Below are 25,494 nucleotides of genomic sequence, written 5' to 3'. Positions count from 1 at the left end.
AAAAACTTAACTGGATTTTGAATGTCATAGGGATCTTGAAGGGATAGTTATGTAAGTTAAAGAGATTTTATTTTAATTTGAATTTCTAAATACATAAAATCTTCCTGTAGGTATTACAAGAAACTAGAGAATTTAAACCTTCATTTTTAAGATACTCTTTGAAACTTGAAGAGAATTGGAGTCAGTATGTTTTGCAATATAGGAAAGACTGCTGTTGCAAGTCTAAAGAGCACTGATAGTTGCAGGGTGCATCTGACCCACAGCTCTTGGGCAGAGCCGTCTACTCTCTCTGCTTGGCCTACCCTATTACTGTTCTCCCAGTGTTGCTTACAGCATATGTAAGGGACTGTATATATTTAACTTGTTAGGTACAGTTTATATTTTTCTTGTTCTAAAGATAAGAAGGTAAACTATGTAACATTTTAGAAAAACAGCCACCTCTTTGAAAGCTAAATTAAACTGGTTTTTAATTTGTGTAGTTCTGAATTAAACTGATTCTTTTCTGTATTAAAAAATTCTTTCCCTTTTTACTTTAGTTGACTTTTCTGCCAAGAAAAAGATCATCACTTCATTAATAATAGCAGCTCTGCTGCATCTTTAAAATGATCGGTTACATTTGTCTTATTAATTTTCTAATGAGGTTAGGAGAAAAGGGATTATGGTTAATTTGCTGCTTTTACTATGGATGCTGAATGGCAGAGCTGTGTGAAAGAAAAATATTTACCATAGGGGTTATTTCTGATCAAGGTAGTTATTACAGCAGAGAGAGAGAGAGAATGTCCTTATCAGGGAGGAGAAAGCAAGAATGACCATGGTCCTAAGAAAGGCAATCCTATGTAGGTAATCATCAGATCAGGAGCTTAGAGTAATATATTAGGAAATTGGCCCAGTTGCAAACTTAAGAAACATTTACTTTTAGGTGCCAGGTTCAAGTCACATGATAGAGAGTATGGTACTCATTCTGGTAATAGTTAAGTCACAAGAAGATGTTTACCAAGTCCTCAACATTGTCCTCCGACCTTTCTGTGCATTGGCTCATTAATCTGCACAACTTTGAAAAGAAACAAACAAACAAACCCCTTGGCCCGAGTTCACACTCATCCCTGCCAAAGCTGGCTTCTGTCCCAATCTAGCCTAATGGGGTAACCCTGGCAAACCACTGCAGCTTGGCTGGGACAAGAATTTGTGGCCCTGTGCATCTTCCTTTGTTTCTCTACAGAATTTTCACCTGTAATAGGTACTTCAAAGAATGACAAAGTATAGATGAGTAAATATCAGGAAAGAGAAGGAAAATAAGTGGTTTATTTCTTCTTAATGTTTCTTCTCACTTGGGGGAAAAAAAGATACTGGTGTCATACTAACCAAAAAAAAAAGTACTATATATGGCCCTTTACAGTGTATATAAGAAAACACTCACTTTCACACTACACTGACCAGATAGACTGGTAAAAAAAGGTTCTAATTATAGTGTGATTTTTACAGTGCAAACAGTTTACAACATTATATTTAATGGTTATTTAAGGATGAAATAAAAAAAAACACTTTATCTTAAATAAAGTAACACAAACCTTTAGGAATTGAAGTTAGTTTTGCCTCTGCAATTCTGATATGCAACACTGTCACCCCTTCAAATGCCCCTGGCTCAATCCCATTGCTGTCAAGAGGGTTTGCACTCATCTCTGTGGGGAGGAGGGAATTACATAAATTAGCATACATATGTTTTACTAGAATGAAACTCACAATGCAGAGAGATACACATCCCAAAAAACAGAAGAATTGTTTAGACTCATTTCTGTTTCGATGTTTACTCACCTTTTTGTCAGCCTGGAAAAAGATGGCAAAGATAACAGGTTTACTGTTTTGCTTTGAATTACTAAATTAACAAATTATCACTCTCTTCCAACCATAAGCATGCTCAAGGATTCATTGTAATATTACATTAGAAAAAAACAGATCATCCTACATATAATTCAAAATATTTGTATTTGCCAGTATACATTAATTTGTTACCTAAACTTTTAAAATTATAAGTCAATATAAACTGTTACTTATTAACAGAAATAAAACTTAGGAAATGCCAGTAACTGATGCTGATTGAATTAAATAAATGAATAAATGAATGAGAATATTGGTTAGGAATTTTGAATATATATTGTTGGAGGAGATGGCATTCCATGAGTGTTAAAAGTAAAATAGGGTATAATTTAACATATACAACAAAAGAATTTTTAGCTCAATAATCTTAAAGCAGATAATGAAAAGTTAAGTGTACATTCCAGACAATATCTGAATTAATTTTCTACATTGTGTTTGAGTACTTTGTACAATACATTAAAAATACTACCTTTAAATTTAATAATAACAGATTTATCCAATGAAGGGGCAGAAACCAGAAACTACACTAAATATTTAAGAGGGGGGAGTCTTGAAAGTTCATATGTGTGTGTATTACAAAAGGCATCTTTTAGTGCTATAAATTTTAATGTTTTAATTGATTTGCAAATGGCTTATCTCAGTAAAGATTATTAGGTTCAAAAGTTTAATTTGGGGTCCCAGCCAGGTTGCTCAGTTAGTTGGAACTCCCCTGCACCAAAAGATTATGGGTTCAATCTCAGGTCAGGGCATGTTCTGGAGGCAACTGATTAAAGTTTCTCTCTCTCACTCTCTTTTTATCCATCTCTCTTCCTCTCTCTCTAAAATTAATAAGCATGTCATCAGGTGAGGGTTTTTAAAAATAATTAATTTTGGAAATTATCAGTCTTAAAAGTGGTTAATGATGATAAAAAATCTCTACCTCTGTATATAAATTATAATTTCTGAATGTCTCATTTATTTGCAAAAACTTACCCAGAACATGTAAAGCATTCATTCCTTTGAATGTTTCCTTTTGTATTTTCTTAACTTTATTATCATGAATTCTGAGTTCTGCTAATGATTTGGGAAGATTAAGTGGTATTTCATTTAGTTGATTGTGGGACAAGTATAGTCTTCTCAACTTTTTTGTGGTTAGAAAGGCTTTTGGGTGAATCTTTGTTAGCTTGTTGTTGTTCAGGATCAAAGCCTAGATGAAGCATAAAAAGTTATACCATATTAGGAAGTGGATTGATTTACCAGTATTATACAGTGATTAGTCACTCATGGAAATCAGTGCAAGTTAGGTCATTTTGTATACTTGATTAATCATTTAAATAATTTCTCAGCCTAATCTAAACTCTCTCTCTCTCTATATATATATATTTTTTTTCCTTTTTACTACTTAGTTGGAACAGTGCAAAGCTTTAATGATTGTTTTTGTGCCTTTGGTTTATCTTTGAGTAGGTGATATGTTCTCATGGTTGAGGCACCCTTCTGTTTCTACTTCCTTTTATAGAAGTGGTTGGTAGTATTATTTTTATTTTACCTTAAAGTTTGTTCACTCTGCATAATTAAGTTTAACCACATTTTTTTCATGTTTCCTAATGTTTGCCATTTTTCTTAGAATATAGACCTGTCAAAATAAACTCCTACAAAGTGCCCTCAGACATATTTAAAACATTGGGGAAGCAGTGGTGAGACTTGAAGAATGACTCAACCCTTCCTCACTTTACTGGTTATTTCTCAGTGTGTTGTGGCAGCACCTTTTAAAGGTGACAACAGCCCTGACAGTGAAAACTTACAGCATCAGACTTCTGCATTCCTGACAGTCAAACCCTCTGTGCCCTGATGAGGGTGCTGACTACCACACTCTTGGTCCCCTAGGATGTGTAAATTTCAGAACCAAAACTGGGAAAGTTCTTGGCAACCAGGACTTGTCAGTCACCCTAGTAATTATTTTCATTGCAAAATGAACATAGCTTAGTCCTTGTTTTACTACTAGATTTTGCAAATGTTTCCCCAGGGTGATGGCAGGTGGCTTAGCTTCCTTAGGATTTTTATCTCTCCCTACTAATCTATCAGGGAGCAGCTCTAGATTCTTTGCATTTATGAATTTTGTCCCAGTCCCATCCTACAGCAATCTTCCCCTTGTTTTCACATTATGTTAATATGCTTTTCCAGTGTCATTCATGTTGTTATTGCACAGAAGAAATACAAAAAAATGCTTTGGCAGTTAAACTCTATTATATTTACTCATTTCCCTGTAGGCACTTTGCTTCTCCCTTTTCTTGCCCTTCTTTCAGACATATCACCACTATTAAAAATTTTACCTGGGAAAAGGTAAGCCTGGGAGAAGAGGTGAAAACTACATTTTAGTTACTAAATGGTAAAATATACTCCTTTCTGAATCTTTGATACCAATTAAGAGTTCTTCTTTCCTTTGGATATGCTGAAATGTGGAACTCAGTGTTGGGGGTGGAGACAGGGTGTGCATAACAAATTGGTGAACCTTCACTCAACCCCATGAGGTTAATATAACAAAAGAATTGTTTCTTTCCTTTTAGTAATGAGGAAATGCACACAAGTGAAGAAAAGTGATTTGCCTCCTATCTGGCCCAGCCTCTCCACCCTCCACACTTTGCTCTTCCTGTTGCGTGCAGTTCCTGTAGGCTGGAACTGCAGGGCCCCAAAGGAAATGTATGCCTCAGTAGAGCCAACCATCATGTCTGGGGTTTGGGGTTGGTCTTTTTTACCCCTCTGATTAAGACATGCAGTTGTCAGAGCTTCATAAAAGGAAGTATGAGTATTATAAAATGGGATAAGAGTTTTTAATGTAGTGTCATTAAAGACTGCCTCAGCAAGTTAGGTGAGCAGACTCTCTCCAGTGAAGCTGTACTTTTTAGTGTTGGCTTTTACATAAAAGTTCCAAAAGTGACAGTCACAGAGCTCCAAACAATGTTGTTCTATATGAGGCTTGCAGAGAGAAAAATATAGCCTTTCAGGAGTAGGACAATATGATGAAGATGGCTTAACATCCATCAATAATGGGCTGGAAGTGAACTGTTTGAGTGTATGTTTGTGTAATGATCTCACTCATTCTTTAATGCTTGTATTGTCCTTTGTGTAAGAACCACAATGGTAAACAAGCAGCTCAAACATAATATAGAGAATTTATAGAGTATCTAAAAAAATTTTTGACTCTCTTTAAAGACAGGTACTGATGACATAATTAAATAAATGTTTTGAAATATACAAAATGCCCACAATTCCAGTATAACGTATGTGCTTTAAAAAGTACTTTAGCCCACTCAGTGGTTGAATGCCAGCCTGCAAACCAAAGGGTCACCAGTTCGATTCCAGTCAGGGCACATGCCCGGGTTGCAGGTCAGGTCCCAACAGGCAGCCACACGTTGATGTTTCTCTACCTCTCTTTCCCCTTCCCTTCCCCTCTCTAAAAAATAAAGAAATAAAATCTTTTTTTTAAAGTATTTTACATTAAGACATTGGCCAGTCCAGAAACACTAGGCTGGTGGCAATAATAGTTAATGGTTGCATGCTGGGCACCTTATATGTATTCACTCATCTAGTGTAAATAAACATTCTGAGTTCACTGCTTTTGTTACAGCCCTTTTACAGCTAAAAAGGTTGGGCTCAGAGAGGTGAGCTACATTCCCCAGTGCACTTTTGGTGGAGCCCAGATCTGAGCCAGGCGTGCCTGACTGTGGAAGCCTTACCTTCCAGTACAGTGCCACATAGAAATGGACTAAAAAGGAAATGAAGGAGGCCCAAGACAGCTCCTGTCATCTTCTCAATTTTTATTTACCAATGATTAACAGGACTACATGTGGACTAAGTCCCTGTATTACTTCTGACATGTGATAAATAATGATGTGACAAATGAAAAAGTTTTTTTATGATTTTGGTATTAAATATGGCATTAATTATTCTTGTGGTATATAGCTGAATATAGATTGAAGAAGTGGTAGGAGCACTCATAGGTTATATTTCCAACTTATAAGTTTAGAATAATGGCCTTGCCATTCTCCAGAAGTTTCTGTGGTCTGAAGTGAATAGGGTGGACTGGATGGATCCTTGAAGGAATCCATTGTGCTATTTATATTTCTATTATCTCAATATTTAAGTGAGTCCTCACTTATGCAATAAGTATATACTCTTCCAGGTTCTCGCTCTCTTCCTGTGTGTGTGTGTGTGTGTGTGTGTGTGTGTGTGTTATGGTATATATGGAGCTTAACCAGATTTGACCTCTCTACATAGGACATTTAAAAGGGAAGGGAGCAATCAGGGTCCCACGAGCCCAGATGCCTGGAAGTGCAAAGAAGAGAATGGCTTTGCAGGGAGGCTGACTTGGCTCCCCACAGGGGCCACCTTTTCCAGGCAAGAGGGCTGAGCTAGAGAGCCTAGGAAATAGTATACCTCCAGGTGCCTAGAACACAATCAGCTTGATTGTCCTTGCTCATCCAGCTGACACATAGACACTGGTTTGCATAATGGGACTCAACAGTCCCCTTTTCCTGTCTGCTGGGATAAGTCAGTATGGTCCATGCACTGACCCCAGGGTAACTGGTAGGCAGGGTGGCTCAAGTCTTTTAGATTCAGAAAGATAACAGGCCTACTTGGCTGGTAGCAAGAAAGGTGGTCATACAGAGGATCCAGAGACACGTAAAAAGATGCTCAATATCGCTAGCTATCAGAGAGATGCAAATTAAAACTACAATGAGATACTACTTTATACCAATCAGAATGTCTATCATAAACAAAGCAACAAACAACAAATGTTGGAGAGGTTGTGGGGAAAAGGGGACCCTAGTTCACTGTTGGTGGGATTGCAATCTGGTACAACCATTATGGAAAACAGTATGGAATTTTCTCAGAAAAATAAAATTCGACCTGCCTTTTGACCCAGCAATTCCACTGCTGGGATTATATCCTAAGAATCCTAAAACTTCAATTTCAAAGAACCTATGCACCACAAGGTTCATAGCAGCACAATTTACAATAGCCAAGAGTTAGAAGCAATCTAGGTACCCATCAGTAAATGAATGGATCAAAAAATTATGGACTTCCGCCAAGATGGAGACGTAGGTGGAACCACCTTGCCTCTGTGCACAACCAAATCTAAGAACAACTATTTTTAGCAACAATAAACACAACCAAGCCACACAGAAAATTGACAATACGGAGTCCAAAGACAACTAAATGCTCAGCTAAACTGGTAAGAGAAGTGAAGCCAGCAGCGGAGCAGGTTGGCAAGAAAAAATCCCCGGGTGGTGCGCGGCGGGCAAACAGCCGAAGGCGCTGATCGCGGGCTAGCTACGGGAGCACACAGGGAAGAGGCGCAGCGGGCTGTCTGCGGTCGGTCGGTCGCGCATCTGCGTGCAGATAAACCAGTGAGAGGGGAAGCCTGCGCGGGGCAGCAGGCTCGCACAATTCTGATCGGATAAACAGGCCCAGGGCGAGTGGTGTGACTGGACGGACTGGGCTAGCGGAGAGGACCGCCACTGCTCCCTCTCTGATCACGCCCCCACACACAGCGTCACAAACCAGCGACCTGGGTCGCCCCATCCTGGTAAACAACTAAGGCTTTGCTCCGCTTACTTAATGGCACGAATAGACCAAAAATGGCTCTAGGACAACTCAGAGCCCCAGAACCGATAGATCTAAGCGATGAAGAAATAGCCAAACTTTCAGATGCACAGTTCAAAACACTGGTTATCAGGATCCTTACAGAACTGGTTGATTTTAGTCACAAATTAGAGAAACATATGGAAGCTAAGCTAATTGAAATGAATGGTAATACAAAGGAAACCAATAGTAATGGAAAGGAAATTGGGACTCAAATCAAGGGAGCGGACCAGAAGGAAGAAAAAAATGATCAAACAGAAAAGAATGAAGAAATAAGAATTCAGAAAAATGAGGAGAAGCTTAGGAACCTCCAGGACATCTTTAAACGTTCCAACATCCGAATTATAGGGGTACCAGAAGGGGGAAAGTCACAGCCACCAGTGGAAAACTTATTTGAACAAATAATAAAGGAGAATTTCCCCAAGATGGCAAAGGAAATAGACTTCCAGGAAATCCAGGAAGCTCAGAGAGTCCCAAAGAAGTTGGACCCAAGAAGGAACACACCAAAGCACATCGTAATTACATTAGCCAAAATTAAAATGAAGGAGAGAATCCTAGAAGCAGCAAGAGCTAAGGGGACAGTCACCTACAAAGGAGTTCCCATCAGACTGTTAGCTGATTTCTCAAAAGAGACCTTACAGGCAAGAAGGGGCTGCAAAGAGGTATTCCAAGTCATGAAATCCAAAGACCTACAACCAAGATTGCTCTACCCAGCAAAGTTTTCATTTAGAATGGAAGGACAGATAAAGTGCTTCTCAGATAAGACCAAATTCAAGGAGTTCATCATCACCAAGCCCTTATTATATGAAATGTTAAAGGGACTTACCTAAGAAAAAGAAGATAAAAAAGATGAACAGTGAAAGGACAGCAAACTCAGTTAGTAACAATCACACCTAAAACAAAAGCAAACTAAGAGGACAGCTAGATCAGTAGCAGAACCATAGAAATGAAGATCACATGAAGGGTTAGCAATAGGGGAGTGGGAGGAGGAGAAGGGGGGAGAAGGTACAGAAAATAAGTAGCATAGATAGTAGATAGAAAATAGATAGGGGGAGGGTAAGAATAGTAGGGGAAATACAGAATCTAAAGAATTTGAGACACGTGTTCATGAACTAAAGGGGGAAATGGTGGGGGAGGGGTGTGCAGGGTGGAGGGGAATGGAGGGGGGGAATAGAACAAATATAATGGCATAATCAATAAAAAAGTTTTAAAAAAAGTTATGGTACATATACACAATGGAATTCTATGCAGCAGAGAGAAAGAAGGAACTACTACCCTTTGCAACAGCATGGATGGAACTGGAGAGCATTATGCTGAGTGAAATAAGCCAGGGGTTGAAAGACAAATACCGTATGATCTCACCTTTAACAGGAAGCTAAACAACAAAACAAATAAGCAAGCAAAATAAAAACAAAGACACTGAAATAGAAAACAGGGGGACAGTGACCAGAGAGGAGAGGGGAGGGAATTTCAGGGGAAATAGGGGAGGGATTTAGAGGAACAAGTATAAAGGACACATGGACAACAACTAAGGAGGGTGGAAATGGGAGGGAGGTGGGGAGCACATGGTGGGGTGGGCTGGGATGGGAGTAATAGACAGAACTGTACTTGAAAAATAATTAAATAAAAATAAAAAAAAAGAAAGATGGTCATGGTGTCTCTACCTTCTCCTATTACAGATAACCCTTCACTGCAGTTGACAGCTTTTGTGTTTCCTCTCTCCAGCATAGCATGAGAATGTGGAGGGTGGCTGAAAGAACAGTACTGGCTTAAACCCACTGAAGGGAAGAGATGACACCAATGCTGTGACAGTATGGAATCAGGCTCTCCCTCAAACTTAATTCCAAATTACATTAGAAATTTTACTTGCTAAAATCTAGAGGCTCAAAATGTTAAAAAGAAACAGTAATCTTTTAAATCTTAAAAATTAAAATATTAATAAATATAATAAAAATTTTTCATCTTTAAAAATCTAGAAAAAATGCCATACAAGCATATATTAGTCAGTTTACTATATTGCATGTGCTACTGTTAGGCATTTGTGGTGCCTTAAGATAAATCACTTGGTTCAGGTACAGATTTTCTTAAATCTGTATGATGAGTTCTTGTAAATAATCATAATCTGACTCATTTTATTGAGTAGTGACTATGATTACCTAAATAGATCATAAGCTTATTTAAGGACCATTTACTTAAATTTGACCCACTGCCTTTCACACGGGTATTATTCAATAAACATGAATGGAATTAAATTATTAATTAAATTAAGTCTATAATTGTTTATTAACTAGAACACCCCAAATGGCAGGCATTTGTCATTCTTTACACACAGAAAAGTAAGACTTGTTTACATGAACTAGTAAGACTTGTTTACAGGAACAAGTCTTACTAGTAATTGAACAAGTCTTACTAGTAATTATTAGTAGTGATAGAGATTTTCACTTAATATTTGAAAATATTAACATATATTCTTACATAAAGTGAAGAGAGTCCTTTAAAATCATTTTCTTTGATTTCCTTAATTTTATTGTTTTGAAGGTCAACCATTCGAGTATCAAATGGAATGTTGCTTGGGACGGAGGACAAACCTGAGAAAGAAACAAACATGTTACACATGCTTTATATGCTGATGAGGTGAATCAAATATGTTAGAAATATGAATTTGTTAAAAATTCATGGTTATCAGTCAGTAGCAGATGACTTAATATGTAACATATGACAAAAGTATTGTTCTTTAGAAAGGCCTGAAGGTCTTTTTCAGTATTTTATTTTTACAATGTGTTTAGCTGGGGCTAGCCAACACTGTTCATCTGCTGCAGGTGGCATGAAATAGAGGTAAGCTGCAGCCTGGCAATTAGGACTGGCAGAAAGTGATCAACAGCTGAGGCACAGCTTCTGCTGATGCACTTTTGGCTGATGAACATTAAAGTTCTTTGTACATTTTCAGTGTGTTGTGGTACTGAATTGGAGCCTGTGGGCTTCGATCATTTTAAGAAGCCAAATATATATAACATTTTGCTTAGACAAATAGATGAATTACATTATTCTCATACATATTATCAAAAATTTACTGTCCATTTTCTTTAATAATGAACTTCTCTAATAAGTTGTAAATTATTTATTTCATTTGCAAAAACTTATTCACCTATAAGTTATTGTTGATATCTAAGTGTGCAGTAAGTATAGCTTTAGTGAATTTATCATCCACAGCTTTGATTCTTTTTCAGCCATATGCTCCAGTTTCAAGTTACCTGAGCCCACCTATTAGTCACCATTCCTCTTTGCAGGTACAAGAATAGTTTCCTTTTCTGTCATCTTAAATTAAGGTACAACTACATCTTCTATGTGTAGGCACTCAATAAATATTAATTAATTTATTTTAAAAGACTTAAATATATTTTTTCCTCTTGAATAAAAAAACAAAAGGAGAAAATTACCATGATCTGTACATACTCCATTTGTTCCTTACCTTTTTTGCTTTTTCTAGATGGCTGAACATGCCCACCCCTACTTGTTGTCAGATTTCCCACCCTATAGTTAATGCTTGATGAGTATGGGGCCTTGTTTTCTCCCAATATTTTATTGTTTTAATGTGACATTCAGAAAAGCATAATTTTACAGTGAAAACCCATATTCTTTGTCTACCGTCAACATTTTACTGTACGAACTGTCCATTATCTCATCTTTTTTATGCATTTTAAAGTGAGTTTCAGATATTGGCACACTTTTGGTGGAGCCATCTTTACTCCTTAAAAGTAGTGTTATATTTAGTAGTCCCAGTTGAAGAATTCCATGCCTAAATACTGTGGCTATCAATACTTCACAGCCTTCCCTCCATACTTTAAGACTGACAACTCTTTTGAGAAGTTTTACCATAGAATATGTAAAAGGAAAAGGGGGTTAGTAAGTTGATGGGCTAACAGTAGCAGTTTTGTTAGGACATTGTTTTTATTTTGGAAAATGAAGCGGAAGGTCTCATAGGAAGCTGGAAGTCCTTCAGAAGAGCCTGATAACATAAACTTTGATAAAACTTTCCCTACCCCTGGTGAAATTAGGTGCTCTGGAAAGAATTTTATTTTTCTTGGGGAGAAAGAGCAACAAGTATCCAAACCTTTTCATTGTCAGTGGTCATGGGGGAGGTACAGTATACACTGCTCATGGTGAGATATCATTTAAAGGTATGTATCAGTACATATTTTGTTGAGTCTATTGTTATTTTATAAGATAAATATTCAGGAAAACATGATTTACAACAGCTGTCTATCATAAGATAGTTTGGTTTTTCTCAATTCTTTCATGACAGTTGTGTATTAGAGCAGAGCTATGTAATATTTCTCCAAAATCTTTGTGTGGAGGCAGATAACTTTGCTCTGGAGCAAATATGAAGGCCGTCGCATAAGGATGGCCTGTGCTAAAGATGAACCTCTCCTTACTCACGTTCATGCGTACCTACCTGTGTCAAAGTACATATGTACATGTTTGTAGTGGTTTTAGTTTTACAAAGTATTTTCACTTGTCTAACTCTGCAAACTGATGGTAGAGTTGTTTCCTGCCTGGAAAGCAACTTAGAAATGACAGTACATTCTGATATTTCCTAACTATAACCTTTTCTTGTACTAGGGTCTGTCTCGGCTTCCTCATTTCTCCTTCCTGCTGCTCTTCCCACACTCATTCTCCATGCACTTCCAAACTAGCTTTTCTCAAGTATTGCTTTATCTTTTGTTCACACCAATGCCAAAAATAAGGCTTAAAAGCCCATTTTTTCCTGCCCTGTATATTCCATTAACACTTTCCCACTGATTTTATCTAATAATCTTTACCTGAATGCTTTTTATTCACCCCTCTCATTTTGTCTCTAGAGTGTATTGTAACAAGCTTTCACTAATTTCACAAATTCTGTAACAGTAGGAAGTGAGTCTAAAACTTTCAGAGGTACTGTATGCTCATGTGCTCTCTGAAAGTTGCCCTGATGGGCCACCAGCTCCAGAATGGGAGATTTGTGTCAGACCTTGGTTTATTGCCATGTGGCAGATTTGAGTCATCCCCTCTTTTGGAAATAGGTGAATATAGCTACTCTTGATGTAAATTTTCAACACATCCTCTTTTTGAGCAGGCTATAAGTGTGTCCCTCTATTTGAAAACACCTTAAATAGAGGTATTCAAAAATAAAATACTCAGCAGAGAATTACACATTTTAAGAGATTTTAAAAAGTAATTTAGTTTACTTACTTCTTTTGTAGACAGTTCTAAATTCAAATTACTCAAATAGAGAATTGTCTTTAAAATACATAGACTAGGGATTTCACATCTCTGTAACCTATTTTTAAAAAGTTTTTAATGATCTCAGGAAGACAAATAACCTGATTAAAAAATGGGCAAAGGACCCAGACACTTCTCTAAAGATGACATGCAGGTGGCCCATAGATGTGGGGGAAAATGCTCAACATTACTGATTCTCAGAGAAATGCTAATTAAAACCACAATGAGATATCACCTCACACCTGCCAGAATGGCTACCATCAATAAATCTATAACTTACTCATTCTCCTGAACAGTTGATTAAATTTGTTATTGTAGAATTTTACTAAAAAACACAATCTCCTCCTGCTAACATCCTGAGGGAAGAAACTACCATAACATCCATTCTTTCTGAAGGAAATGAAAATGAAGCACTTTGGTTTAATTTTGGGAAGAGAAAGAAATGTTCTATATATGAAATTCTCATTGTTTTCCTCTAATTTCTATTATTTTTAAAATCAGTTTGAATGTACTTTGGGGCTTGTTATACTTTCAGAAATTCAAATGAAAAGGTTTTTTTACACTCATGGAGTTGATTTTTGAAATTTCAATGAAGACTTTTTCTTTTTATTTTTGTCAGAATGATGTTATTCTCCACAACAAGTTGACATGTTCTTACCTAGATCAGAACAGTGTACAACTCTTGAGTAGCACTGGCATCCAAACGGACAGGTTGGAAACAGATTGAATGGGAAGAAAGGGTTAATTGACTCTCTGGTTGGGAAAAGAGAGTTGTCAGTATCAGCATCAGCATCACCTTCATCTTCCATGTCCTTCAGCATCATATTCTTCAGCATCATGTACGAAGGGCGAAATAAGGGTTTGGCAGAGCACAGAGCCAAGAATACTAGGAGCACACACTCCTTCATGTTGTCTTGTGTCCTATGACTAAGTAGACATTGAAGATTAAATTAAGGATTAAACATACAATTTCTGCAACTGCGTATTTCTTAGAGCTGGCAAAAGTACAATGAAATGTCATTCTTCTCCATTGCTAGTGTGAGAGTAAATTTATAAAACGTTTTGAAAAGCAGTTTAGCAGTATGCATTAGAAGCTTTAAAATGATCTTTGTTTCATGTAGTAATTACTTTTTAGAATCTAGTCACAGTACATAATTCTGATGTGCATAAAGATGTTCATCATAGAATTATATATGATAGCAAAAAGTTAAAGGTAATGTTGTGGTTAAGTGGAAATACTAAAATAGGGTATATTCGTGAAATACTTTGTAACCCACAGGTATTTGCATAGATGTTTAAAAATATAAAATGTTATTTTTTTTAAATGAAAAACAAATATAAAAAATTCAGACATACCGAACAAACAAAATCCCTGACCCAAATATACCTAATTGATTATAATCTCTGGGTAGTAGAACAATGAATAAGTTCTTGAGTCTTCTTTTTTTTTTTAACTTTTATAATGAGCAGTAAGTGTAGCTTTTATACTTAGGAAACTAATAAATGTTTTAAAAAATAAAACCAGATCATCATACCTGGTTGTTCCCAAATCCTTCCATGGCCTTAATATCTATGTCATTTTCAAAGTAAAATCTTCATGTCCCCTTGGCACACATCTGGAAGTTTTCTTTAATGAATCTGTCTTCTACCACCCTCCCCCAGCCTCAGTCTCAGGGTTGGTCATTTTTTCCACAATGTCATTTGAATTTCTTCCTCTAATCTGTGCCATTATCTAATATCTGATCCAAAGCACCTGAGGTCCAGACTATTCTTTCTTACCCATCTTTCCACTGTATACTGTTTGTTTGGCTTGATAGGGGAGATTTGTTTTTAGTTGTATTTTTAAAAGTTCATACAAAACTGGAATGTATGAGAGAAAACCTTCTGAACATGGCTTTGTTGTTAATCTGATTGTGGATATTCCCACAAGTTTGTTTACTTATCATATTTTTTAACTGCTACCTGTAAAACATACATTCTTGGTAATTTTCAAAACTTTAAAGCTTATGAAATCACCCAAAAAAGATTTATGCCTGTTTTCATTCACTCACCCAGATGTCCTCAGGCAGGTCACCCAGCAGTGCCACTGGCCTGCCATGCCTAAGCAAGAGACAGTACCTTAGCCAGCAGTTGGCCCAGCCTTAGAAAGACCTGGCCCCCACATCCTTGAGTCATGCAAGCTGCTTATACTTTCCCAGAACCCAGACATCAGCTTGAACATCTCCTTTTCTGGACTTAGGAATCAGAAGTGAAATAACTAAATTAAAACATTTATTTATATGTGGTGTGTCTTTTAATCCAGAGGAGAGTTAGCATTAATTCTTAGAACTCTAAATGGCAACATGAACATTTTGCCACCTGGGTGGCTGGATGTCATCAGCCTAATTAATACATGAAGTTTTCCTATGATAACCCACACCCAGTTGTGCTAGGAAAGAAGATTATAGGACATGTCTGAGAATAGCAAAAACTCTTTATATTTTAATAATTCTATTCTGAAATCCCATTTCAGAACTCTGCATTGGCTTGTGGAAGTATCAGTTCAGAATTTATTATAGATGCATCCCTTACATTAATCTGGAGGAATGGGCTGTGCAAAGAGCTTCAGTGGCTTCCCTAAGACCACATGATCAAAGAAAATTGGAACCCGAGTTAGAGTCCATTTTTCCCAACCCAATCTCTGTATTTTCTGATGCAGCCCATGTGGGAGCACTCTACTTTTATTCCAAAATCTAGTGGCCTCATAAGCACACTCTATCATATCTTTCCCTCCAGCCAGTCTACACATTGTTTTCTGGTACATACCTATACGGAAAGGGGCTCACATATAGCTTGGATTGGGAGAGTGGAAATGGGAGTAGTTCTGTGGTCAAATTTGTATAGTACAAAGAGAGATTGTGCTAGCAACTCAAAGCCCAGTACCTTCTGTCAGCCATACCAGAAAACAAGCAGGTTAGTATTCTGTATTCCTGGAATGCTGGCAGTTTGTGTCAGCTGGGCTTCTTTTCTAATATCACTTTGTCTCTGGTACATTATTTCTGCTTCTTGGCTGACTAACTTTTATACATTGTTTCTTGACCTTACACTTCTTTGTGTAAGGTCAAGAAATGCTTGGTCCTTAGTTTTTACCTTGACCCCCAAAACTCTCAGCTAATTCAGTTCTTAGTCCTTGAAGCTAAACCAAAGCTTATCCCTGATATCAATGTTTAAAAAAATTATTTTTAACATTGTTCTGCATTTCAACTATGTTTTCTGGAGCCATGACAGCCCTGACCTTTTCTGATCTTGGCATAGAAGCTGTTAAATGAAATGTCATTTGAGATCCTATCTCTGGCTTTGTTTGAGGTTGCTGGAGTTTTTCAGTAGACATCTATCATCTACCTGCTGTGTACCAGACAGGTACTAGGATCTGTGAAGTGGAGCACATCTGGGCACTCTTCCCTGCTCAGAAAACAAAGCCATAGCCCATAATGTACTAGTCTCTTTATAAAAGTTAATACTTGGTCAGGTAAATTAATAGGAAAACTAAAAAATAAATGTTTAAGTTAGTAAATAGGACTAAACTACAAGTAAACCGTGCTGTGTAACTGTGATTGGATCAGCTTGGAGGAATCTCCAGATGTGTGCTTCTCTGAGTCTGAAAGTAAAATTTTCACCATAAGTCTGTCTACTCTTCATAGCCCTCAGCTTACTCTTTGAGATCAGTAGAAATAAAGACATCTATAAAAAACAAGTGTAGACACATGTGAAAAAGAGATTGAAATAGAATACACAAACCTATTAAAGAGGGGTAGTTGGATTATGAATGGAGAATTATCTTGCTTTCTAAATATTTTAATATTAGCCTGCAAAAAAATAGGTCCTCCTATTTGCTTTGGTCCTCCCTGTATTTTGGCCTTTTTCTACCACTTACACAGCATGAGACATTTAGTGCATTTAAAGGTTTTTCACTTACTGTTCCCCCAAAATTCCAATAATAGTACCCATCTGGGAAATTGGTTGGGACTACAATTTTCTGAGGCCTAACCCCATTTACTGTAATCTCTGGGAGATGAGGAATTTGATAACAACAACAAAAAAAACTGTTGGAGTTGGTTAGTGGTTTAAGTTTCAGTATTTTCTTGTAGAAACTTAGAGGTTGAAGGGTTGTAGTTTCCCAGTCTAGACCAGAAAAATGTATTTAGCACTTATATATGGGAAAATACAGACCTAATAAAACCATAGAGCTTTTAAAAATACATGTAAGAAGAATGTGTTAGCCAAAATGGGAATAAACCAAGAACACGTAGGCTTTCCCTGTGGCCCGGCAGACAGGGACTTGCCTTCAGCACTGCAAACCTTACCTTCCTTTTGCTTCCTGCTGTAGTCTTGTTGTCCTGTAACCCAGGAGAGCCTTGGAATGGGATGCAGGCTAGGATAAGGAACAGAGTAGGTATGACAGAGGAGCAGAGCTGGAGGGACAAAGACAAGCCAGTTGCACAGATGACAGGGGCAGGGAGAAAGAAGCTGTGTGTTTTGGGGTAGGGTTGTTTCTCTTCCATATCCCCTCCTTCTGACCAGCTCACCCATGGGGTCAGGAGGCACCTCTCTTCCTTTCTTCCTTCTCTACTCTTTTTTTACACTAAATAGTTTTGTGAGACCCTCCCTGCCTTAGATGAAGTGGAGACTCTGGCCTGCTCTTTAGACAGTGGCACATATGTGGTAGTTAGGAAGCTTTCCAGTTGATGGCTGGTGGAGGCAGTGATTTGTCATACCTTCTCAAGCCCTTAGTGAGTGATGGAGGAGACCTGTGGAAGCAGGAAATGTCATCTAGTTTGAACTTCCTTCTAGTGTTGGAGGTTCCTCCAGAACACTCTGGACCAGAGAGTGCGTTCACTGTCTGCTTGCTTAATTCCAGTGAGAGGAATCAGGGAGCATACCTCATGGAGAGGCATCCAGTTTCCATTGTTGTCCATCAGTGGTTGATAGGAAATTCTTTATATTGAAACCAAAAATGCCCTCTGGCATATTCATCTCTCCTTACTAGTTCTGTCTTCTATTAGCTATGTAAAATTAATCTTGTATTTTTTATTCTCATATTCCGGTTACTTGAAAAGAGAAGTCAGATGAAACTTGATTCCATGAGGAACTCAACATTTATACCCTTGATCTGAGATGATAAACCCTTGATAACGTACAAGTGATTATAGACCCCAAACCTTACCTTATTTTATTTTAGCAATTTTTTTAACCAGTAGAAAAATATTGAAATTTCCAGAAGAGATTACTATATAGTAATGGGTTTTTCCCTATCTTCAGAAAGAATATACAGAATAATAGTTCATTTAAAATGATGTAACTTTTAGTTGTTTGTCTTATTTTAAATTTTGAGTGTATTAATATGGCTCAAGTTCTTACTTGATTAATTTTGGCAGTATTTAAGTCTTGGTCTCAGGAAGATTCAGTATTTTCCCAGTTTAGACCAGTGTTGCCAAAGGTTTTTATTCATGGAAAGCTGTAGATTTTGGTTTCAAGTTTCTCTTAATCAGGATAATATTTGGAATACTACTTTGATACTAATGCTGTTATTGATTGAACCATGGCATATTGGAGACTTTTCTTCCATTGCCCTCTTTAACATCTTAAGAAGCTGAGGCCAGCGTCCTCACCCCTGCACTGTCTGCGTGGCCACCTCCCAAGTCCTCATCCCACAGTGACTTCCAGATAGTAGCCAAATTGTCCTCAGAGAGCACAGGGTAAGAAGTTTGCCCATTATTTTCAGGACTGGAAATGAGGATAAGAAGTGCCTTTATGAATTTGCATAAGCTCCTGTTTTCCACTTCAACATTCCACAAACTTAGAGTGGAAAATTTATCTAACTGAAATGGTATTTCCTCTTAGACACTATTATTAGGAAAATAAGTCACTGTGCTTATAACTTCCATGTTTGGCAACATTTCCCCTTGGCTGAAATATTTCTATCAGTACTCAAGTGCCAGTAGTTTTCAGTATATAAATGTTATATAACATATTCTGTTCATTCACAGATGGAATCCAGACTATTAAATTCAGGTGTAATCAAGGCAGAGGCTTTATAAATGAACAAGGTTAACATCTAGGCATGCATTTGGAAACTTATTCACAGTACCTTTTGGTCATGGAAACTGATACTTTTTATAGATTATACTTTTCTTAAAGAAATAATTAACTTTATCTTAGAAGTATAAATAGCATCTCAATAAAGAACTTGCTGGCTGCCTTTTCTTTTGTCCTTCATCAGTTTTTCAGTTCATCTAGCAATCTACCTGCTGTCTTAAAAAGCAAAAACTCCTACCTCTTCATTTTTCTCTGTTTCCTATAGTGCCTTAAGGCTTATGCTTATAAAAGTAATCTCTCTTGCCTCAAATCTCAGATCAGGTGTCAAATATTCCTTTTTAATATTTTTTAATAAGCAGTAGTTAGTTGTAATAGAAAACTGCAGTTCCATCATCTGCCCACCACTATACAATATTGCTAAATATTGAAAACAAACAAGATAAAAAGATACTTTCACGTATACATGCACTTTTGATTTATTTTTATTTCTTTCTTTAAACAGTGATTCTCAGTAGGATTAACTGTAGAAAGTACTTTATTTTGAGAGACATATAGAACCCTAAAACTTCTTTATGATTTAATTCTACACATGTGGCCACAGTTCATGGGTGTCACACATCTGATAGATGAACAAGAAAGAATGTTCTCCTCTATTCAAATTAGGAAGGAGTAGAATATCAAATACATTGCTTAATTTTTTAAATCTGAGATTTAATAAAAATTTTATTTTGGGATGAGACAAAGGAAATCTTTGTTTTAAATTCAGACTTTATGGATTTTGTGAAAAGAAGTTCCTAATTTTTTATATTGAATAGAGAGCTAAACTGTTGCTGAGCATTACTCTTTCTTGGCATTATATAACTTCCATTCTAACTGGGCAGTGCCATTTCATTACAGAAGAATAAGAAAGACATTTATCAAGGGAAAATAGGAATATTCAAATATGAGTAAAGTGACATTTGAATACATCTATATAAAAATGTATTAGAAAATAATCATAGTTTTACATTTCAAAAGAATTATTTACTGTTTTATTTAGTAAAACAGTAAATAATATTTAATAAAACAGTAAATATTACTGTTTTATTTAATAAAATAGTAAATAAAATATTTGTGGTAAAATGTATTTGTGATATTCTCATACTTCCTAATCACGAATTATTAAGACAATGTTATTTTCCTAAAAGAAGATACAGATATTTGCTTAAATGATTTGTAGAGTCAGCCATGTGAACATTGTTGGTGAAGCATAAGGACAGGCTTTTATTTAGTTGTCAAAACAGTCACAATTATATTGAAAATAAATTTTTTATATATAAAATATAAAAAGCTGTAGTAACTTTAGATTGATATGTAATTAAGTACTGATTTTTAAAGAAATTATACAGATCAACTTTAAACTTTATCATATAATTTATAAGCATTTACATTAACAATAATAATGTCTCCATAATATTAACTATAAAATAAATGTATACTGGCATAGGAAAAAAATACATGAAAACATACCTTGTAAGAAGAGAGTAAGCCCTCTTGAAAGTAGAATTTTCCACCATGTACTGCTTATCTGTAATGTAAATGTGCTCAGGTACTTTTTAAGAAGAAAAGACAAGATGTTACATTTAAAAGAAAAGGACTCTTCGTCAGAGCCTTGTGTGGCTGCACCCTTGGTGACACTGGAATAAGCTGCTTCCACAGATTAGCCCATGTTTGTACTGAGAAGCAAGATTAAAACTTGTTGCTGCTCATGTGTTTTTCATCACAGTTTGTATTGTAGCCAAGACTTCTAGCGAAACTCTAGATGTCTACTGGAAGATTCTGAAGAAAAAAAGTGTTTAATAATACATGGCAACTGGCCATTGAAAATACAGTGATAGTCATTCAAGAAATACCTGCTTAGAAAAAATACTTCAAGAAATTCTTAAATGAATGAATACTTATAAATTATAAATTTAAAAAGTATTCACCTTATATAGACCAACAAAATATTTATCATTCTTAGTAAAGTGTATGAACGTTATTGAAGTACAAATCCAAACTCTAGAAGTATCAGAGACAGGAGCCATGCTGTTGTTTTCTTCTGGTGACTGAAGCTATTACATAAAGCATGCTTCTCAATATATTTTTTAAAAGTTTTTAGACCTGCTCTAGGCATGGTAGGGGAGCTGAGGAACAGACCCTATGTAATGCCTCCGGTTTCTCAGCCTATATGCCATGGTTGGACTTTCCCATTTCAAGAGAGTATTAGCTGTGACCACACAGTTTTTAGGGAGGACCCCTGGAGCAGAAAGACACCATTTGCTGAGAAGGAAGTCATTGTTAGCATACCCTTACCCATTTACTCCTGAGAGAATGCCCAATTCCTACATCAAATAAGACATCCTTCAAGAGAGGACATTTTCCTAAGTCTGGTGAGAAAGACTGACTAGTGCTAGGTGATGCCAGTGAGTCTCCTGATTTTCAGATGTTGTGGCTAGCCTCTTTACAGAGTGCATTTTTAGTCAGCAGGACTTATTCTTTACTGCCATAAATATTTTGACTGTCCTTTCCCTCCTCCCAGAGAAATGGCAGCCATAACTATAGAGAGAGTACTGTGCCTCAAATGGGCAGGTGGCCATTCCCCACCCAGATAAAATACCCTTCCTTGGAATTAGAGGTAGACAGTTTCCTACACTGGGCCCAAAAAACTTCAGGCCTGCAGCACCTAAAGGGTGGCAGTCCTCCTGTTTGGTTAGAATGCTCACATTCTCATTTATTCAGTTATGTTTAGTTCAAAACAAGGTACATGTGTTACCTTGATAAACTGGGACATCTTGAAAGTTGAACTGGACTTTATTAACCTGAGTTTCATCAGAGTAGCAATTGTAAATGGAAGCTCTTGGGAAAAATTGTATTTGTTTTGCTCAATGTTTCATTATTTAACTTTTAATTGAAGTATATATTACAAAAATATGAACACATCATATGAACATACCTTTAGGAAAACCTATGGTTTAGAAAATTGATGTTTTTCTAAAGGTGTGTTCATATGATGTAGCAAGTGCAATTTTTCCCTCGCTTTAGAAAAACCTCACAAAAAGTGAGGTAGCCTCTTTCTCTTCTCCTTACTTGTGAGCCCTGAGCTTGTCTTCCTCCAGAATCAATTAATTTTCACAAACTAAAGTAATCCCTGTGCTCCCAGAGCCCTCCCCATAATCACTCTCTCCAGAGGGGACCTTGCCTGACCTCAATCACCATAGCCTATTTTATGAACTTCACATAAATGGATCATTCTTACAGTACATTCTCTTTTGTGTCTGGCTTTCTTCATTCAACCTTATGTTTTTGAGATCCATCTAAGTCCTTTTGGTTAACAATAATATATTCATCTTCATTATTGTATTGTATTCTGTTAATACACCACAGATTATATATTTTATATAGAGTCTACTAGGTTAATTCCCATTTGTAGCACAGCTATGAACATTTGAACATTCTTTATTATCTGATGCTCATGTATGAATTTTTGTTAGGTACAAATTGCTGTATTTAAAAAATTATGAGGTTAAGAACTTCCGGCCAAGATGGTGGCATAGGTGTAAACACTGTGCCTCTTCGCACAATCAAGTTTAAAGACAACAAAGTTTTAGTAACAAAAACACAACCAAAACACAGAAAATTGAACTATATGGAAGTCCGACAACAATAAACTGTTCAGCCAGACTGGTGTGAGGGGTGAAGCCAGCAACTGGTGGAGCAGGGTTGCGCAGGAAAACTGGGCCAGAATGACCCAGGTATGCGGGCGGTGGTTGGCAGCTGCCAGGTGTGGGGTTGTGATGGGCAGACCCAGTGAGGGCACAAGGTGGCAGCCTGACCACAGTCACACATTCCTGCATGGATAAACCAGGCGAAGGAGTGAGCAGTGAGACAGACCGTGCAGGCCCCTAAGGTGGGAAGCAGCAGAGGGGACTGCTATTGCCCCTCTCTGATCCCACCCCCATATACAATGTCACAACCCAGCAACTGAGTTGCCCCACCCTAGAGAACACGTAGGGCTCTGCCCCTGATACGTAACAGGCATGAACAGACCAAAGCATGGCTCAAGAAGAACTCAAAACCCCAGAGCCAATAACTCTAAGTGACCAAGAAATAGCCAACCTTTCAGATGCACAGTTCAAAACACTGGTGATTAGGATGCTCACAGAACTGGTTGATTTTCGTCACAAATTACAGGAACAAATGAAGGCTAAACTAAGTGAAATGAAGGGCAATGCACAGGAAACCAATAGTGATGGAAAGGAAACTGGGACTCAAATCAAGAGAGTGGACCAGAAGGAAGAAAAAAATGACCAAACAGAAAAGAATGAAGAAACAAGAATTCAAAAAAATGAGGAGAGGCTTAGGAACCTTTAGGACATCTTTAAACGCTCCAACATCTGAATTATAGGGGTACCAGAAGGGGAGGGGGAACAGCCAGGAGTGGAAAACTTATTTGAACAAATAATAAAGGAGAACTTCCCCAATCTGGCAAAGGCAATAGACTTCCAGGAAATCCAGGAAGCTCAAAGAGTCCCAAAGAAGTGGGACCCAAGAAGGAACACACCAAGGCACATCATCATTACATTAGCCAAGATTAATATGAAGGAGAGAATCCTAGAAGCAGCAAGAGATAAAGGGACAGTCACCTACAAAGGAGTTCCCATCAGACTGTCAGCGGATTTCTCAAAAGAGACCTTACATGCAAGAAGGGGCTAGAAAGAGGTATTCCAAGTCATGAAATCCAAAGACCTACATCGAAGATTGATCTATCCAGCAAAGCTTTCATTTAGAATGGAAGGGCAGATAAAGTGCTTCTCAGATAAGGTCAAGTTCAAGGAGTTCATCATTACCAAGCCCTTATTATATGAAATGTTAAAGGGACTTCTCTAAGAAAAAGAAGATAAAAATATGAACAGTGAAAGGACAGCAAACTCATAGTTATTAACAACCACACCTAAAACAAAAGCAAACTAAGAGAACAGCTAGATTAGGAGTGAAACCATAGAAATGAAGATCACATGGAGAGTTAGCAACAGGAGTGGGAGGAGGAGAAGGGGGGAGAAGGTACAGAAAATAAGTAGCATAAATGGTAGGTAGAAAATAGATAGGGGGAGGGCAAGAATAGTATGGGAAATACAGAATCTAAAGAACTTTGAGACACGTGGACATAAACCAAAGGGGGGCAATGGTGGGGGAGGGGTGTGCAGGGTGGAGTGGAATGAAGGGGGGGAATAGGACAACTGTAATGGCATAATCAAAATATATTTTAAAAACTATGAGGTTAATATTGGGGAATTAGTTTTACTATATCAAATAATATTGCTAGGAATCATAAATAAGCAGCACATTACTACATGGTAAACAAGAAAATAAATGACAAAACTGAAAAAGTAATATTCTCTGTACTACCATTTTATGAACAGAGACATGGATTGCTATAAAAGGAGCTTCAAGATGAATTTCTTGCATGGCTTGATATATTTTAACCATGTAAAGATAAAAATAAATTGCTTAAGTTGAGCTCATGAATAATTTCTAAGACCCTGACTTACCTCCTATTACCTCTTGACTATCTCCTATTTTCCTGACTACCTTCTACTTTAGAAATGAAGTGGTCTAAACCCTAACAAGTGAGAACTGGAAAATACCTTAGAAATCATGTTGTTCAAATTAAGAATCCCAGGAGTAAGGATTAGGAATGACTGTGGCCACATTGATGCCTTTCAGAGCTCAGGTACCACTCAAGTGATCCAGTTTTGTGGTTTAGAGCAGCCATTATCTGGTGCCTTATCATCTTTTTAGCCCTCACCTTCTAAGTACATTGCAGTGGATTATGTAATGGTCTCGTCTAGCAGTAGCTACAAGGAATCTGTTGATCCATCTTTTCATTCAGTGAATTGTGTAAGTGCTATGGAGCAAAGCAAGATTGGGGGAATGAGAGTGACTTGGATTATGTAATGGTCTCATCTAGCAGTAGGTACAAGGAATCTGTTGTTCCATCTTTTCATTTAGTGAATTGTGTAAGTGCTATGGAGCAAAGCAAGATTGGGGGGATGAGAGTGATCAGTCACTAGAGAAGCCCTGAGGGATGCGTGGGAGGGTGTCTTGCAAAGAAATTCCTGGTTTAAGAATGCCCTAGACCATTGAGTCCTAGGATATAGATGATGTATGTCCTTTATATATTACATCAAGTTTGTATGTAATAAGGATTCACAAGACTTCTGAAAGGAATGGATGGTTGTGATTTCATGGTTTTGAATGTTCAGGTGTCCCTAATGGTGGACTAGGTTCTGTGCTTTATAATGAATTGCCTTTATTCTGTATGTCATGACCCTTGGGTAGTATTTTAGCCTATAGATGTGTTTTCTTTAGAGCATATAGTATTTTTTAAAAAGCAGAAAATTTCATATCACTGCTGACAAATATCTTTAATTTTAGTATATGTGCTGCCTAAGCGAGCATATACAGAGTATCTTTAAAAATCAATCTGGGACTTCCGCCAAGATGGAGGCATAGGTGGATGTGCCGTGCCTTCTCACACAACCAAGTTTAGAGACAACTAAATATTAGCAACAGAAAACACAGCCAGAACACGGAAAATTGAACTTTTCGGAAGTCCGTTAATAACAAATTCTTCAGCCTGAC

General features: G+C 37.1%; 2 protein-coding genes across 7 annotated transcripts in view; one reads left to right on the top strand and one right to left on the bottom strand.

Moving 5' to 3' along the window:
* The window catches only part of ASPN (asporin), a 36,383-nt gene extending 15,800 nt beyond the window's left edge, over window positions 1-20,583 (bottom strand). The window contains exons 1-6 of one of the 4 annotated variants that reach the window (XM_037157095.2): window positions 20,341-20,580; window positions 17,100-17,207; window positions 13,415-13,683; window positions 9,973-10,085; window positions 2,848-3,061; window positions 1,569-1,679 (exon numbers count right to left, since the gene is read on the bottom strand). In XM_037157095.2, coding sequence (XP_037012990.1) covers window positions 1,569-1,679; window positions 2,848-3,061; window positions 9,973-10,085; window positions 13,415-13,664 — 688 coding nt within the window. In that variant the 5' untranslated portion in view covers window positions 13,665-13,683; window positions 17,100-17,207; window positions 20,341-20,580. Of the gene's footprint in view, window positions 1-1,568; window positions 1,680-2,847; window positions 3,062-9,972; window positions 10,086-13,414; window positions 13,684-17,099; window positions 17,208-20,340 lie in introns of all 4 variants that reach the window. The other 3 variants (XM_037157096.2, XM_053662803.1, XM_037157094.2) reach the window with 3 other exon arrangements.
* The window catches only part of CENPP (centromere protein P), a 377,506-nt gene that overhangs the window by 210,622 nt on the left and 141,390 nt on the right, over window positions 1-25,494 (top strand). The gene's annotated exons all lie outside the window — the stretch shown is intronic.

This window comes from Artibeus jamaicensis, unplaced genomic scaffold (genome assembly GCF_021234435.1).
Source record: "Artibeus jamaicensis isolate MK-2021 breed Jamaican fruit bat unplaced genomic scaffold, CSHL_Jam_final contig_288, whole genome shotgun sequence".
Taxonomy (NCBI): Eukaryota; Metazoa; Chordata; class Mammalia; order Chiroptera; family Phyllostomidae; genus Artibeus; species Artibeus jamaicensis.
The sequence above is the reverse complement of the archived record's forward strand: the minus strand, read 5'-3'. Positions and strand labels throughout refer to the sequence as shown.